At 37.0% G+C, this 17,611-nt stretch overlaps 2 protein-coding genes across 2 annotated transcripts in view; one reads left to right on the plus strand and one right to left on the minus strand.

Moving 5' to 3' along the window:
* LOC143018751 (uncharacterized) overlaps nt 1–17,611 on the minus strand; it is a 593,788-nt gene that overhangs the window by 265,885 nt on the left and 310,292 nt on the right. The gene's annotated exons all lie outside the window — the stretch shown is intronic.
* Nucleotides 6,051–12,434, plus strand: LOC143031456 (uncharacterized). Its single transcript, XM_076195288.1, has 2 exons — nt 6,051–6,084; nt 11,806–12,434. Exons 1-2 carry the CDS (start codon nt 6,051–6,053, stop codon nt 12,432–12,434), a joined length of 663 nt encoding a protein of 220 aa, XP_076051403.1.

Raw genomic sequence — 17,611 nt, forward strand, 5'->3', positions numbered from 1 at the left:
CTACTGAAGAAGGGTCTTGAACCCGAAACCGCGATCTAGCTAATATGACTACATACAGCCAAGTCATAAATTTCCTTTCTAAGGAACACAAATACATAATAAGGTATATGGAAAATACCTTTAAGAAAATAATTAATGCACAACTAGCTATCACTTTTAATGATATATACATATACAAACAAACAAATAGACAGATGCATAATCAATGAAACCAAATAAATGCTAATTGACCTTTTTTCTCTTTTTTATTGTTTATCTGTTAATTTGTTTATCCATATATTTATTCGTTACTATAGATCACCTGCAGACATTGAATCAGGTAATGAAAGAAATCATACAATACAATAAGCTTTTGTTTTAGCTTTTGTACATTGTGAAAAGGTCTTTGATTTTGTTGATGAAACGTTAATTTCAAACTTTATACGCAAGCATGAAAATTTGCCTACATACGAGAGAAAAAGATAATAATAGGTAAAGAAAAGGATTTTGAAAACTGAATTTTGAAGAGAAAATTTAGAAAATTATTGATATCTTAATCACCGTAAATTTGCGGATGGCATTATTCTCATTTCAGAAACAGCAAAAGACTTGCAAGACATACTATGCAATTTCACCAAGAAAAACTTCAATTAGGTATATAGATAGATAGAATGTTCAAAGTCAAGCAATTATAATCTATGATTATAATCCTGAAGAAGATGGGGACCTGTACTGTATTTAGAACGAAAGCTAGGACTAAAGAAAGACATAGCACAAGTGGTTGGAAAATGTTTATTGAATAATAAGAACATCATCTGTATGTTTGAAACGGAAAGTCTATGACCTACCGATGTGAAACTTTGATATCGATGAAGAAAATTAAAGCAAAACTAAGAAGTAAACAAAGAGCAATATTATAGACATCAATGCTGGGAATAATACTGATGGCTAAAAAGAAGACAAGTTTGATAAGCGAGCAGACTGGATTGTAATGTATTATAGAGGCGGTGAAATAAAGGAAATTAAAATTGGATAGGGAAGGTAGCCAGAAAGGGAGATGGTAGATGAGCAAGTGTACGATGAATGGACAATGCGGGATGCCAAGGGAGAAAAACATGTTGAGAAAGGGTCTAGGACAGCTGGCCACGACCACCTGGCCGTTGCGGGATGTCGGTCTCCTTCAGATACTTTTTTCTTTTTCAATTGAGCTAGAATTTTTTTTTTTTTTTTTAAGTTATGCTCATCATTATAGTCATTCTGATCAAGTTTCATTGAAATTTGTCAATATATACTCACACAATAAAATACTATTTTATTGTGCAAAAATAATATTTAAACCGCTAATAGTCCCCAACTATTTGGGCATGGTTTTTTAGATAAATACTTCTGGAAGTTTCAATATTCAACACATCATAATGGACGTGGTACATAATGTAGAATAAAATGTAATCTTTCAAATGAAATATAATGCAAATACAAAAAATTGAGAAAATGGATTTCAAATTTTACTTTGAGGTTTTTAATCTCCAGAAATCAATCTATTGGGAGTAATAAGCGAAACATGCAGATAAATTATTTGATAATTCATTATCCAATTAAATCAAGTGGAAGCAAAGAAAACGTGGTGAATAGTAAATGTCAATACAGCCACGTGGACCACACGTGCCTTTCTACTCACGTTGTGGCCGGAACTCATGCACTCTCCCTCTTCTCTCTCTCTCACACACACACCATAGTTACTGTCAAATACATTATCTAAAAAGACACAGTAAAGAAAAAATATGGTAATATTCGTTAACAAATGTGGAAAGTGAAAAGGATCTCGGCGTAATTATCAGTAACGATCTCAAATTATCCAAGCAGTGAGAAAGCAAATAAGATTCTAGGACTAATTGCGCGATCTTTTGACTTCAAAAGTCCATCACTCATTAATAAGCTATATAAATCGTTAGTTCGTCCACATTTGGAATATTCTATTTCCGTATAGTCACCGAATCTCATTAAAGACATTGACAGATTGAAAAAAGTACAACGGCGAGCTACAAAACTGATTCTAAATATCAAAATAAATCATACGAAAATCGACTAAAACACATGATTCTGTTTTCCTTAGAAAAGCGTAGACTCAGAGGTGACTTGATACAGGTCTTTAAGATTCTAAAGGGAATTGACAACATCAAAAGTGACAAAATTTTCACACTGAATGAGAATCCGACAAGAAACGATGGTCTCAAACTGTCCGGAAATAGATTTAATTTGGAAGTAGGTAGAAACAACTTCGCCAACCGTGTAGTTAATGAATGGAATAAACTTCCTGTAGAGGCAGTGCAATGTAGTTCAGTTCGAAGCTTTAAGAATCATTTAGATAAACACCTAAGCAAGATGCTGTAATGACTATCGTTTATTTTATATTATTTGTTTATTTGTTTTGTTATCATTTATCCGTTTGTTTATTATTATTTGTTTGATTCTCATTTATTATTAGTTATATGTCAATTTATTATTATTTACTATTTACCTGTTTATCTAACTATATCTATGCATTTATTTACTTTATTTATTATTTACATTATTATAGTTTTTATTTGTTCATTTATTTGTTTATCATTATCATGATTTTTTCGCATCCGACCTAGATATGGACCAAAAGGCCTCCTGTCGGCATGCTCCGCCTTTGTAATCATTTGTAATCTTTGTATGTGTTCTGATCCCAGGGTTGTCAGCATGCGCCGAACCCGGGAGTGAACTCTCCAAGTTCCGTGTCCGCTAACTCGTGATCTCTCCCTGTGTTCCGTGGTCATACGTGTGACCTCACCCAGTTACAACACGGTGACTTCTCCCCGTGCTTTTCATTTCATTTGGAATATGCTCCTTTTCAATTTTTCTTCATTTCAACTGAGGCTGCAGAAAGATCTGCGAAAAGTCTTGATATTTATTTTGTTCTTGTATTTTGTTTTTTGCTGTATTTTTTGTATTCACTTCTTGTATTTTGTTTACTGTGTGCTGTATTTTTGTGTTCATTATAACTTTTGTTTCCTATGAGTTTTGGAAATTTTATTTACTCCCACTCCCCCTACCAGAAATCTACTTCTCGCAAGCTTGAGACTCAAGGTCACGGAAAAAGTTATTAAAAAAAATTGTTGCTGTCGTTTTTAATAGAATATGCTTTAGAGAGAATCTACTGCCACGGTTCACCAATATATATATATATATATATATATATATATACATATATATATATATATATACATATACATATATATATATATACATATATATACATATACATATATATATATACATATTGTCAGTGTATTTGGGCAGGAGTTTTTCTCTAATGCATGTTTCATTAAAAGTGATGGCTAGTTGTGCATTAATAATTTTCTTAAAGGTATTTTCCATATACCTTATTAAGGATTTGTTTTCCTTAGGAAGGAAATTTATGACTTGGCTGTATGTAGTCATATTAGCTAGATCGCGATTTCGGGTTCAAGACCCTTCTTCAGCAGCTATAGGGATAAGAATTAATCCGAAGATTCTAGTAAAGATCTAAGTTTTATACTAGAGTTCCTATACTTGCTAATCACTGGGGGAGGTCACCTGGTGTTACGGGCAGGGACGAAATGTCACGTGCGCTAGGAAGCCTCCGGGTTTGTGTTGTGGCGGAATGTGGCGTTTTGTCTCGTAGTTGGACGAGTGGCGTTTTGTCTCGTATTGGCGTTTGTGGTGTTATGTCTCATGTTTGTATTTGTAACGGTTTGTCTCATGCTTGGAAGGGCTCTAAGGTCTTCTGCTTGTACATTTAGGTTTGGGCTCAACTCTTTAATATACAACACTTCTAAAATTGGGAGGCGTCTATCGTCAGTACATAAATCCAAAATCTCTGTGTTTTTCTCTAGTGTCTCTCTTGCTAGTGTTATGCCGTGGGCTTCTCTTAAGTGATTTTTAGGGGCTCCAGATGTCAGGTGGTATGAGAGGCGACGGGATAACCTCATTGTCGCCATGCCAATATAGGTGGATGGGAGGGCTTCACAGTTCCCTCGTGTACATGTGAACCTATAGATGACATGTGATTTCTGAAGTTCCTTTCTCTCTTGTAGGGGGCTGTTTCTAATAAGAAGGTGGCTAGTTTTCTTAGTTTTATAAAACTAAGAAAACTAGCCACCTTCTTATTAGAAACAGCCCCCTACAAGAGAGAAAGGAACTTCAGAAATCACATGTCATCTATAGGTTCACATGTACACGAGGGAACTGTGAAGCCCTCCCATCCACCTATATTGGCATGACGACAATGAGGTTATCCCGTCGCCTCTCATACCACCTGACATCTGGAGCCCCTAAAAATCACTTAAGAGAAGCCCACGGCATAACACTAGCAAGAGAGACACTAGAGAAAAACACAGAGATTTTGGATTTATGTACTGACGATAGACGCCTCCCAATTTTAGAAGCGTTGTATATTAAAGAGTTGAGCCCAAACCTAAATGTACAAGCAGAAGACCTTAGAGCCCTTCCAAGCATGAGACAAACCGTTACAAATACAAACATGAGACATAACACCACAAACGCCAATACGAGACAAAACGCCACTCGTCCAACTACGAGACAAAACGCCACATTCCGCCACAACACAAACCCGGAGGCTTCCTAGCGCACGTGACATTTCGTCCCTGCCCGTAATACCAGGTGACCTCCCCCAGTGATTAGCAAGTATAGGAACTCTAGTATAAAACTTAGATCTTTACTAGAATCTTCGGATTAATTCTTATCCCTATAGCTACTGAAGAAGGGTCTTGAACCCGAAATCGCGATCTAGCTAATATGACTACATACAGCCAAGTCATAAATTTCCTTCCTAAGGAAAACAAATCCTTAATAAGGTATATGGAAAATACCTTTAAGAAAATTATTAATGCACAACTAGCCATCACTTTTAATGAAACATATATACATATATATATATATGTATGTATATAAATATATATATACATATATATATATATACATGTATATATAAATATATATGTATGTATATATATGTATATAGATATATATATACATATATATATATATATATATACATATATATATATATATATATTATATATATATATACATATATATATATATATATAGTGGAAGATATAATTGTGAGTGGATTTGGTTAGTTTTTTCTTTTCTTTTTTCATTTTATTTCGGATTTCTATGACAAAATCAGCTTCTTTCCATATATTCTTAATTTTCTTGCTTCGATAGAAATGTGTATATATATATAGAGTGGAAGATATGATTTTGAGTGAATTTGGTTATGTTTTTTCTTTTCTTTTTCATCTTAATTCTATTTCGGATTTCTATGACAAAATCAGCTTCTTTCCTTATATTTCTATTTTTCTTCGACAGAAATGTATGAAACGAAAATTTTAAAATAAATTATCTGCATACAGAATGTGAGTGAGTGTTATATTAATTTACCAAAAATATAGTGGCAAGATGAAAACTCTGGACTTTAAGACAAATTTTTAAGCTCGAGGAATCTTTCAAAAGAGACCCCTTCCAATTTAACGCTGTGCAGGTGCACTTGGAAAGCTCTAGTTGGGCGACGGCCGATGCCACCTGGAACTGTGCGTGATCTAGTGTTCCAGTTCCAAGTGTTGTCGTGCCACTGCCAGTAGTTGATACAAAGTTACATATCCCAGTTTGTGTACCAAGAATTCTATTTCTAGACCAAAGAGCCTAACTAAATTTTACACAATAATTATGCAGTTTTTTCCTGAGATAATCTTTTCTCAGAATCTTTGCAGTGATGAAGTAACATTACACCAAAGCAAAAATCAAGTTAAATCTCGTAACAGGATCATATGAGAATAAGTTTGTAATTGAACTTCTCTAGGCATGCAACACGTCTGCCCTTTCGCGCAGACTGCAAAATATTTGGTAGTTGTCAGTGGGTTGTCGATGATATACATAAAAGGGTCTCATGAAAAGTGAACATTGGGTTTAGTATCCGTGAACTCTCTAATCTGGACATTCTGGTACGGTTGCACGCATCACGTGTATTGTAAGTTCTTATCATGGCAGATGCTGCACGCAACCGCTATACCCAAAGTAATCCACCATCTGACAACACTAGCTTCTCAGTCACACATGAAATATATTTTTTCCATTTCATAATTACAATCCATCTTTGAATCAGCACATATCTTATCAATACCTATTTGTAGGATGTCAAGCAGAAGTCAATAAGATGTCAGAAGAATAACTGACTTAGTACAGTACATGAAGCAACATAATGTTATACAATTGCAAAGGACCACAAAATTTAATAAAAACAATGTAGCAATTGGTCATTAAAAGATAATTTGTTTTTGAGCTTCATGTCTTTATTTCTGCGTAGGGCTGGTTTCCGTTTGACACGTGAATTACTGGTGAGAAACATTGCAAAAGGGCTCTCCCAGTACAGGAAAAGACTATATATGTTACTTGTATATACTGTATACTACTACAATCATACGCAGATTGTTGGTGCAGTGGTTAGCGTTCCATACTGCCCCACCGTCTGGGAAAGCTTTTACCCATTTACAAAACATTAAAACATTGCTTCTCCTTCCTGAGGAGTAGGATGGTGTGTGTGTGTGTGTGTGTGTGTGTGTGTGTGTGTGTGTGTGTGTGTGTGTGTGTGTGTGTGTGTGTGTGTGTGTGTGTGTGTGTGTGTGTGTGTGTGTGTGTGTGTGTGTGTGTGTGTGTGTGTGTGTGTGTGTGTGTGTGTGTGTGTGTGTGTGTGTGTGTATTCACCTTGGTCTTTGGATCACGTGTTGGACTCGTGATCGACAGCTATTTCCCTCCCGTAAGAGAGCTCAGAGCTCGTATGACCGATCTATGGGTAATGCTATGACCTTTCACACAAACACACACCCAACTCCCCGCCCACGAGAGTCAGAGTAACGACCCGAAGCGCAGCGATACCGAAATAATTTCGGCCCTGGGCAGGATTCGAACCAGGTACTGCGAGCACCACCGTACTTCGAGTCCAGTGCTCTACCAACCGCGCCACCGAGTAGTGAGTGTGTGTGTGTGTGTGTGTGTGTGTGTGTGTGTGTGTGTGTGTGTGTGTGTGTGTGTGTGTGTGTGTGTGTGTGTGTGTGTGTGTGGGTGGGTGGGTGGGTGGGTGTGTGTGGGTGGGTGTGTACGTGTGTATTTACCTAGTTGTATTTACCTAGTTGTATTTTACGGGATGGGGAGCTATGCTCGTGGTGTCCCGTCTTCATATCTCATTTTATCTAAACAATTTTTAAATTCATGTATTGTTTTTGCACACACCACTTTCTCTTCTAACTTGCTCCAACTGTCTATTACTCTGTGAGGAAAGCTGTTCTTTTTCAGATCTCTTCTATAGCTGTCTTTCTTGATTTTCTTTCCGTGTCATCTTGTATTTCTATCATCCCATTTTATCAGATTCTCTCTATCAATAATTTCTATGCCTTTCATGATTTTGTAAATAGCTATCAAATCTCCTCTCTCTCTTCTTTGCTCTAGTGTCTGTAGTTCAAGTTTTGCTAGTCTCTCTTCATATGATAGTTTTGAGAGTGTTGGTGCCAATTTTGTAATTGCTCTTTGTATTCTTTCAAGTTTTTTTATACATTTTTTTGTACTTGGTGACCACATCGTTGCTGCATATTCCAATCTTGGTCTTATCAGAGTGATTAGAGTTTTCTTCACCATTTCTTCATCCAGGTATGTAAATGCCACTTTGATTGTTCTTATTGAATTATAAGTTTCACCAAAAATCTTATTTATATGTTTCTCAGGTGACATATTATTTATAACAATGACTTCTCATTTTCTACTTTTTTTATTCCTTCTTCTCCCAATTTATATGATCCTGTTATTCTGTTTTTGCTTTTTCCAAATTCCATTATACTACACTTTTTAGTGTTGAACTCCATCTCCCACTTCCTACTCCATTCCCATACTTTATTTAGATCACTCTGTAGTGACTCACAATCTTCTTCCGTGTTCACTTTTTTTAATAGTTTTACATCATCTGCAAAGCTCATATAACTTTCAATTTCTTCATCCATATCATTGATATATATAGCAAACATTATTGGGGCGAGAACTGTTCCTTGTGGAACACCACTTATTATTTCATCCCATTTTGAGTGTTTGTCTCTTATCACTACTCTCATTTTTCTTCCTTGCAAAAAGTCTTCCATCAATTTAAGCAGTTTGCCCTGTATTTCTCCTTCAGTTTCTAATTTCTTAAGCAACTTCTTATGTGGTACTTTGTCAAAAGCTTTTTTTAGGTCTAGAAATGCACAATCAGCCCATTCATCTTTTTCTTGTATTATATCTATTAGCCTTGAATAGAAACATATTAAATTGGTGACGCATGATCGTCCTTGTCTGAATCTAAATTGCCTTGGATTTAGCACGTTGTTTTTTTTTTTTTAAATATTTTACCCATCTACTTTTGATCATTCTTCCACAAATTTTTGCTATTGTACTTGTTAGAGAGACTGGTCTATAGTTGGTAGGGTCTTCCTTATTTCCCCCTTTATATATAGATACTATATTTGCTTTTTTTCCAATCTTCTGGAACTTTTCCTTCTTTCAAGGAACTGTTTATTATGCTATGTATTTTGTCTGCCAGTTCATTCCTGCATTCTTTCAAAATCCAGTTTGCTATTTCATCTGGTCCATGCGATTTTCTGACATCAAGATTACTCAAGTGTTTCATTATTTAATTCTTTGTTACTTCTATTTCTTTCATAGGAGGGACTTTCTCTTTCCATGCGATCTCTTCAGGTTGTATGTTCTCCTTTGTAAACACTGATTTAAAATGCTTGTTCATAATTTCCACCATTTCTATTTCCTCTGTGTATTCATCTCCTCCTTGTCTTAATTTCTCCAAATCTTGTTTGTTTTTCAGTTTGTTGTTTACAAATCTGTAAAATAGTTTTGGTTGATCTTTACATTTTTCTATGACATCTTTTTTCATATTTTCTCTTTTCCTCTCTGCACGCTTGTACATATTCATTTCTATAACAAGTATATATTTTCCATTTTTCAGCTCTTTTGTTTTTCTTGATTTGGTCCAAGCTTTGTCTCTTTTGTCTTTTAACTCCCTACAATTTTTGTTGTACCAGCACTTTACATATTCTTTTTCTTGTTTTGTCTTGGGACATACTTTTCCACTCCTTTTTTTTTTTTATCAATTTTTGTCAAAATATTCCATTTCTCTTCCACTGTTGTTTCTTCTTTGTATATTCCTTCCCAGTTTTCTTTTTGAAAGAATTCTCTTATTTTATCAAAGTTTGTTTTTTCATACATCATTCTTCCTTTTCTATATTGTTCATTTCTTTTCATGTATTTTTCCTCATTTAATTTCAGTTCAATCAATATGTGATCACTTTTACTTATTGGTGTTTTATATTCAATCTTTTCCACTATTTTAGGTTCAGATGTGATTATTAGGTCTAGTCTCGATGGTTCTACTTCATTTCTATACCTAGTGTTCTCCTGTATCCACTGTGTCATTGTATGTTCAATAATCATCTCGAGTAGAACATTTCCCCATGAGTTGTCTCCACCCTTTACTGTCATCTCTTCCCAGTAGACTTTTTTGCAATTAAAGTCGCCCATCATAACTATTCTTTCTCCATCTTCCATTATCTTATTTAATGTTATCCTTGTGTCTTCTAACATACTTTTATGTTCACTCTCTTCCCACGAGGCTGTTTTTGGAGGCACATAATTTATCACAAACTTTCTGCTCTTCTTATCTCTGTCTTCCACTTCGATCATAATCATCTCTACTGTATTCTTTCCATATGTGACACACCTCACGTTTATATCCTTCTTAGTCAGGAACATAACTCCACCCCCTTGTTTTGTCTCTCCGTTTCTAATCCAATAATTATATGCATCATGTCCTATACTGTTGGGTGGTAGTGGACCTTTTAATTTCGTTTCTAAAATTCCCATTATGTCCGGTTCTTTTTCCTTCAGATAATCATTCAGCTCATTCAATCCTGTTATTAATCCATCTATATTTGTGTAAGACACTCTTAGTTTTCTGCCACTTCCATTGTGTTCTCTGTTTCCCTTTTGTTTTTCTCTAGTATGTCGTATTTCCTTACTTTCATATTCACTACTCTCCAATAGAACTTCTATTTTTCTGACTCTGTTCTCATCTCGTTTTTTTCCTAAGCTTCATGTCTTTTCATTTTTTCCTCCTCTCTTTCCTCTTCATTTCTCTTTTTATTCATACCTTTTTATATTGTTCACTTGCTGCTAGTTTCCCTATTTTTGTTAAGATATTCTCTGCCGTCGTTTGTGACCTGAATTTAATCTTAATTGGTCTGGTCTTATCTGTACTATACTTTCCGAGTCTACACATCTCTTCAATTTGTTTCATGATTTCAGGTTCATCTTCCTGAACTAATTCTAGTAAACTGCTTACTTTTTCTTTCTCCTCATTAATTCTTGAAGTTCTATCTAGGTTATGTTTCTCTTCCATTCCTAATATAATTATACATTTCTTTTTATCTGCTAAGTCTCTTACTATATTTTCCTTCTGTCTCATCACTTTGATAACTGAGTTTTCAGTTTGTTCTTTCATTTGTTGTTTAATTATGTCAGTAAATGCAACTTTACTGTTTTCCTGGATTTTTTTCCAACCCTGTGCTTCTTTTGCTATGGCCTCTTTATTGTCTTTATTATTCCTCTTTAATTCTTCATTCTCCACTTTTACTTCTTTTAACTGTCTTTTTAATTCTTCTATTTCATTAGTTAAATTTTTGTTCGCCTTCTTTAGTTCTTCCAATTTTTCAACTCTGCGCAATTTTGGCTAAGTTACCGAACCTTTTTTTCCCAATGTTCGGTCATCTAATCAAGTTTCTCCTCTAGTCTTGCCAATCGGGGGAGGTTGGTATCCCCCCCACCCTCTTTAAATCCCTGGAAACTACTATCATCGCCTTCCACTGTGCTGCTCTTATCTATACTTCTAATCTTTACATTTTTGTTGATCCCGTCGTCACCAAAATCATTATTGTCGGTCCGCCTCTTGTTTACAAGACGCCTGGCCTCCTGGACCATGTCCCTCTCTTCCTCATTTCCCTCCATCAACCCAAATCAGCACATATACAAAACCTAGATTTTGAGCAGACGGTGGTTGAAAATAGGATAAATGAACTTCTGTATTAGGATCTATTAAAATTAAAAATAAAAGGATCGTCGATCACAGTCATTGGCGGGAGAGGGGCCAATGAACTGTGTCTGTGGGAGGGAGGACGGTACCGAATATCACCGACCTACTAAGACCCCTTGAAGAAACCATCAGACACGAGCTAATACCGGCCATCACCAACGGACGGACAATAAACGAAGAGGAAAGAAAACTTATGGAACTTCCACCTAGAATGGGAGGGCTAGGCATCTCCAACCCGGTAAACCTTGCCGACACAAAACACCAAAACTCCATGAAACTCACGTCTTCATTGACAAACAACATCGTGTCACAAGATCAACGGAAGGAGACTATCATGGAGGAAACTAGAGAAATTAGAAGAAACATTTCAAAGGGAAGAGAGGAGAGGCAGAAGGAGGAACTTCGAGCACTTTTAGCTCGGCTATCGAATTATATAAAAAGAAAGATAACAATGGCGCAGGAAGTTGGGGCGTCCAATTGACTGACAGCACTACCAATCAGGGCAAAGGGATTCACCTTAAACAAAAGAGAATTCACGGATGCCATTGCCCTGAGGTATGGGTGGCCATTGGGAGGGCTGCCTAACAGATGCTCCTGTGGTGTATAATTTACTTCAGACCATGCGGCGATATGCAAGCAGGGTGGATTCATTTGCATGCGACACGATGAGGTAATAGATCTCACTGTCCAAATGCTTCAGGAGGTGTGCAAGAATATGACTATCGAACCAACATTACTCCCACTAGGAGGGGAGAACTTCAGATACAGCACGTCCAACACATCAGACGAAGCAAGAGTTGATGTCAGCGCAAGAGTTTTCTGGACACGGGGACAATTAGCTTTCTTTGACATACGCATATTTGATCCGATGGCCCCCTGTTACAGCAACCTAACTATTGAGGCATCCCACTCCCGAAACGAGTATGAGAAGATCAGGATGTACGAAGAGCGCATACAGAATGTAGACCAGGGCTCATTCACTCCTATAACCTTTACGACTTCAGGTGGGATGGGTCCTAGAGCAAAGGCATTCTACGCTCGGCTGGCTGAGGTGATGGCTGAAAAGAAACAACCAAAAAGCAGCACTGTTTCATGGATGAGATGTAGACTGTCATTCTCACTCCAAAGATCAGCTCTCCTATGCCTGCGAGGTACCAGGTCCCCACCGCCCAATTCAGCACATATACAAAACCTAGATTTTGAGCAGACGGTGGTTGACAGTAGGATAAATGAAATTTTGTATTAGGCATTATTAAAAAAATAATAATAATAAAAAATAAATAAATAAATAAATAAATAGATAAATACAAGGGTCGTCGACCACAGTCATTGGCGGGAGAGGGGACAATGAACTGTGTCTGTGGGAGACAGACCCTGCTGCTTCCACCACACAGTTCCACGAGGATGGAGGTCGTATTTTTCCAGAAAAAAGTAGTAGTAGTAGTAGTAGTAGTAGTAGTAGTAGTAGTAGTAGTAGTAGTAGTAGAAATACTAGTAGTGGTGGTGGTGGTGGCCGGTGGGGTGAATGTCTTGGCTTCGGAACCCCTTGTTCGTTTTGGGTTTCACCTCGTTGAATTTCGGACTTTAGTTGCTCCATGTTTCCAGAGTTTATATATTGTTTGTCGGTTCTCCTCTAGGTTTTCTGCTTTAGCATCGAACATTAATATTTTCATGAGGATCGCGTCTTTGTTTTGTAGGTAGGGCTGTTGGAGCACTTTGTTTCGGGTTCTGATCGGTGATAGTTCGTTGCACTCTAGTAAGAAATGCTCGATGTTTTCTTCGCTCCGCCCGGCAGGTTTGTGTGTCGATTTCTCCAATTAAGTTTCAGTGTTTTAGTCCTGGTGCGGAATAGACTCTAGGTTATTTTAATAAATTTCTTCTTCCGTTTTTATTTCTGATTCCCATCGCCGTATTGTGATAAGGAGGGTTTACTTGCCAGTTCGGCTTTCCATATGACTGGGTCATTATCGTTTATCCTGGCTTTGAGGTTTAGTATTGTTTTTAAAATCCTCTAGGTTTAAGTTTAGCTTTTCCAAGTAAGATCAAAGTTGCTTGGCCCAGTATCTTCCTTGTCTTTCAAATAGGTCTTGAAAAATGAGCTTGATTAGCTTGTTTCCCCATCTCCAATGATGTGTCTGGCGTATGAGTTGAGTGTATGTGTGTATTTACCTAGTTCTTAATACGGGAAGGGGAGCTAGGCTCGTGTTGACCCGTCTTTGTATCTCGCAACATCTAGTTTGTTCTTAAATTGCTCTCCTCCCTGAAGAGTGGGCTGGTGTGTGTATTTACCTAGTTGTATTTTACGGGAAGGGGAGCTATGCTCGTGGGGGTCCCGTCTTCATATCATTGTGTGTGTGTGTGTGTGTGTGTGTGTGTGTGTGTGTGTGTGTGTGTGTGTGTGTGTGTGTGTGTGTGTGTGTGTGTGTGTGTGTTTGCGCGCGCGTATTTATATGTACATATGTGTGTGTGTGCGCGTGCGCGTGTAGATTTGCGTGTGTGTACAGTATATGTGCAAACATGTGTATGCATGTGATTCAACATTCACCATGGTCTTGGAGCACGTGTTGGACTGGTGATCAACAGTTATTAACCTTCCGGATGAGAGCTCAGAGCTCGTATGACCAATCTATGAATAATACTGTGACCTTACATGCACACACACCCAACTCCCCGCCCACATGAATTGGAGTAACAACCCGCAGCAAAGCGATACTGAAATTATTTCAGCCCTGGGAGGGAGTCGCACCCGGACCGCCGTAGTGGCAAGCAAGAAATCTAACCACAGCCCCACGAGGTGGGTATGTATGTGTAGATTGTGTATGTGTGTTTTTGTTTGTAGTGTATTTACTTAGTTTTAGTATATGGGGCTGGAGCTGTACTCATGGACTCCAGTCTCTTTACCTCTTCGTCTACGACGACGAAGACGACGACGAATACAAAGACGACGACGACGAAGACGACGACGACGAAGACGACGACGACGAAGACGACGACGACGAAGACGACGACGAAGACGACGACGACGAAGACGACGACGACGAAGACAACGACGAATACAAAGACAAAGACGACGGCGAAGACGACGGCGAAGACGACGACGAAGACGACGACGACGACGACGAAGATGACGACGACGAAAACAACGAAGACGACACCGACGACGAAGATGACGACGATAGAAAAGAACACATATACAGACGGGAAGAAGACAGATAAAAAAAAAAAAAAAATCTAGGAGAATAGCAGAATCATAACGTAAAAAGATTTAAAAATTCTGATCCTGCAAACAGTCAGAAATTTCGAGAAAAAAAAATCCAGATTCGATAACACAGTTTCTTTCTTTCTCTCTCTCTATGTGTGTATGTGTGTGTGTGTTTATCTAGTTGTATTTACCTAGTTGTATTTTGCGGGAAGGGGAGCTACGCTCGTGGTGTCCCGCCTTTGTATCTCGCAGTGTCTAGTTTGCTCTTAAATTCATGAATGGTTTTTGCGCACACTATATTTTTATCCAGTTTGTTCCAAGTGTCTACCACTCTATGTGGAAAACTGTTTTTCTTCAGATCTCTTCTGTATCTATGTTTTTTTTTATTTTCTTCCCATGTCCTCTTGTGTTTCTCTTGTACCAGTTTAACAAGTCCTCTCTATCGAGTATTTCTGTGCCCTTCATGATTCTGTAGATGGTCAGTAGGTCACCTCTCTCTCTTCTTTGCTCCAGAGTCGGTAACACCAGTTTAGCCAATCTCTCCTCATATGACAAGTTTGCAAATGCAGAGGCCATTTTTGAGGCTGCTCTCTGGATTCTTTCTATTTTCTTTATATTCTTTTTGGTGCTGGGTGACCACAATGTCGCTGCATATTCTAGTATAGGCCTTATCAGTGTGACCAATATTTTTTAATAATTTCTTCGTCCAAATATGTAAATATCTCTTTAATTGATCTTAGCAAGTTGTAGGATTCTCCAACAATTTTGTTTATCTGTTTATCATAGGACAGGTCGTTTGAGATAATTACACCCAAATCTTTTTTCGGATCTCTCCTACTTTACCTCCTTGGTCCCAATTCTATATTGTCCTGATTTTTGCTTTTTCCAAACTCCATTATGCTACAATTGTTAATATTGAGGTCCACTTCCCATTTCTGACTCCAGTTCCATACCTTATTCAGGTCTTCCTGCAGTGATTCGCAATCCTTATCAGTTTTTACTTTCCTTAATAGTTTGGCGTCGTCTACAAAGAAGCTCATGTAACATTTCACATCATCATCCATGTCTTTCCGACCTGAATATTTTTCTCTGAGCACTACTCTCATCTTTCTACCAATCAGGAAGTCCTCCATCCAATTTAGTAAGTTCCCTGGTATCCCTCCTGTATGTTCCATTTTTTTTTTTTTTTTTTTTTTTTTTTTTTTTTGTCGTACTTTGTCAAAAGCTTTTTGTAAGTCCAGGAAGACACAATCAGCCCATCCATTCCTTTCCTGTATTTTGTCTATTAATCTTGAGTAGAAACATATTAAGTTTGTGGTACATGATATTCCTTGTCTGAACCCAAATTGTCTTGGGTTTATTATGTTATTGTCTTCCAGGTGTTTTACCCATCTATTCTTGATGATTTTCTCACAAATTTTGGCTATAGTGCTTGTTAGTGAGACTGGCCTGTAGTTAGTTGGTTCTTCCTTGTTTCCTCTTTTATATATTGGTACAATGTTAGCATTTTTCCAGTCTTTTGGTATTTTTTCTTCGTTAAGTGAGCAACTTATTATGTTATGTATTTTGTCCGTTAATTCTTCTTTGCATTATTTTAGAATCCAATTTGCAATTCCATCCGGGCCATGTGATTTTCTAACGTCAAGGTTTGATAGATGTTCCATTATATCTTTTTGTGTTATTATTATCTCGCTCATGGGGCGAGACCGCCTTTTATTTCCTTCGTGCCAATATTGTGCTTTCTCTCTAGTGAAAATAGATTTGAAGTGATTATTCATGACTTCGGCCATTTCTAATTCTTCTGTGTATTCTATATTCCCTTGGCGTAGTTTCACCATTTCCTGTTTATTCTTAAGTTTATCATTCACGTATCGATAGAATAGCTTGGGTTGCTGTTTGCATTTATCTATAATATAATTTTCCCTCTCTTCTCACTTTAACATACTCATTTCTATAGTTTATATATGCTTGCCATTTTCCAGGTTTTCTTTTTCCATCTTTTCCAAGCTCTGTCCCTTCTATCTTTTTCCTCACTGCATCTTTTGTTAAACCAGCATTTAATGTACACTCTCTCTAGCTTCTGTCTTGATACGTGCCTATTCACCCCTTCATTGTAATTATCCAACAAGATATCCCATTTCCTTTCCACTTTTGTCTCTTCCAAGTAAATTTTTTCCCAGTTTGCATTCTGGAAGAATTTCTTTACTTTTCCAAAGTCCGTTTTGTTGTACATCAATCTTCCTTTCCTATGATTTTCATTTCTCTCCATGTGTATTTCTTCCTCTATTTCAGTCTCAATGAGTATATGGTCACTCTTTCCAATTAGTGTCTTGTATTGGATTTTATCCACACTTTCAGGTTCTGTTGTAAATACTAAATCTAGTCTCGACGGCTCCTCGTTATTTCTGTATCTGGTGTTTTCACTGACCAACTGAGTCATTATATATTCCATGGTCATGTCCAGTAATACATTACCCCACAAATCTTCTCCTCTCACTGTCATGTTTTCCCAACAAATTTCTTTGCAATTGAAGTCTCCATAGTTACCTTAGTATCTCATTTAATGATTACCTTGTATCTTCTAGCATTTTCGTATGCTCGTTCTCTTTCCAAGCATTGGTTTTTGGGGGCACATAAGTCACCATAAACTTTCTACTTTTCATGTTCGTGTCTTCGATTTTTATCATGATCAGTTCTACATTACCTTTGCCCTCCGCAATTTTTGTCACATTCAAGGTTTCTTAGCCAAGAACATGATTCCTTCTCCCTGTTTCTTGTCTCTGTTTTAATCCAGTAATTGTATAGTCCATGTCCAACATCGATGGATGGTATTTCACCCCTTAGTTTAGTCTCCATTATTTTCAATGTTTTCCTTCCATTTCTTATTTTTTTAGATACTTTCCTTACCTAAGTTCTCTTCGATTTTTTGAGTAATTTCTTGTGTTTTGTTGTTTACCTCTTTTTTTTAAGTTGTCGCTATTGGTAGTATCATTCTTTTCTTTTCATTTTCACTCTTCAGCTCTCTTATATCATTTTTCATTTCCTTATTCTCGTTTCTTAGATCCAAGTTAGTTTTCCTCAGGTCGGAAATTTCAATGTTTGCTTTTGCTAAGCAATCCATTAGTCCAACGATTTCGTTCCTTAAGTCATTAATTTCATTCTTCCACAATATCCTATTTTTGCTCATTTCCCTCTCTATCTCTAAGATTCGACTTAAACTC

This window comes from Oratosquilla oratoria, chromosome 1 (genome assembly GCF_046742065.1).
Source record: "Oratosquilla oratoria isolate Oo_2021 chromosome 1, ASM4674206v1, whole genome shotgun sequence".
In the NCBI taxonomy this organism is placed as follows: domain Eukaryota; kingdom Metazoa; phylum Arthropoda; class Malacostraca; order Stomatopoda; family Squillidae; genus Oratosquilla; species Oratosquilla oratoria.

What these genes read in the sequence shown, in the direction of transcription:
- LOC143031456 (XM_076195288.1), top strand. Translation starts at nt 6,051, where the DNA reads ATGGCAGATGCTGCACGCAACCGCTATACCCAAA. An exon ending in ACGCAACCGCTATACCCAAA is followed by an intron (nt 6,085 to 11,805) that starts GTAATCCACCAT and finishes AATTTACTTCAG; the next exon opens with ACCATGCGGCGATATGCAAG.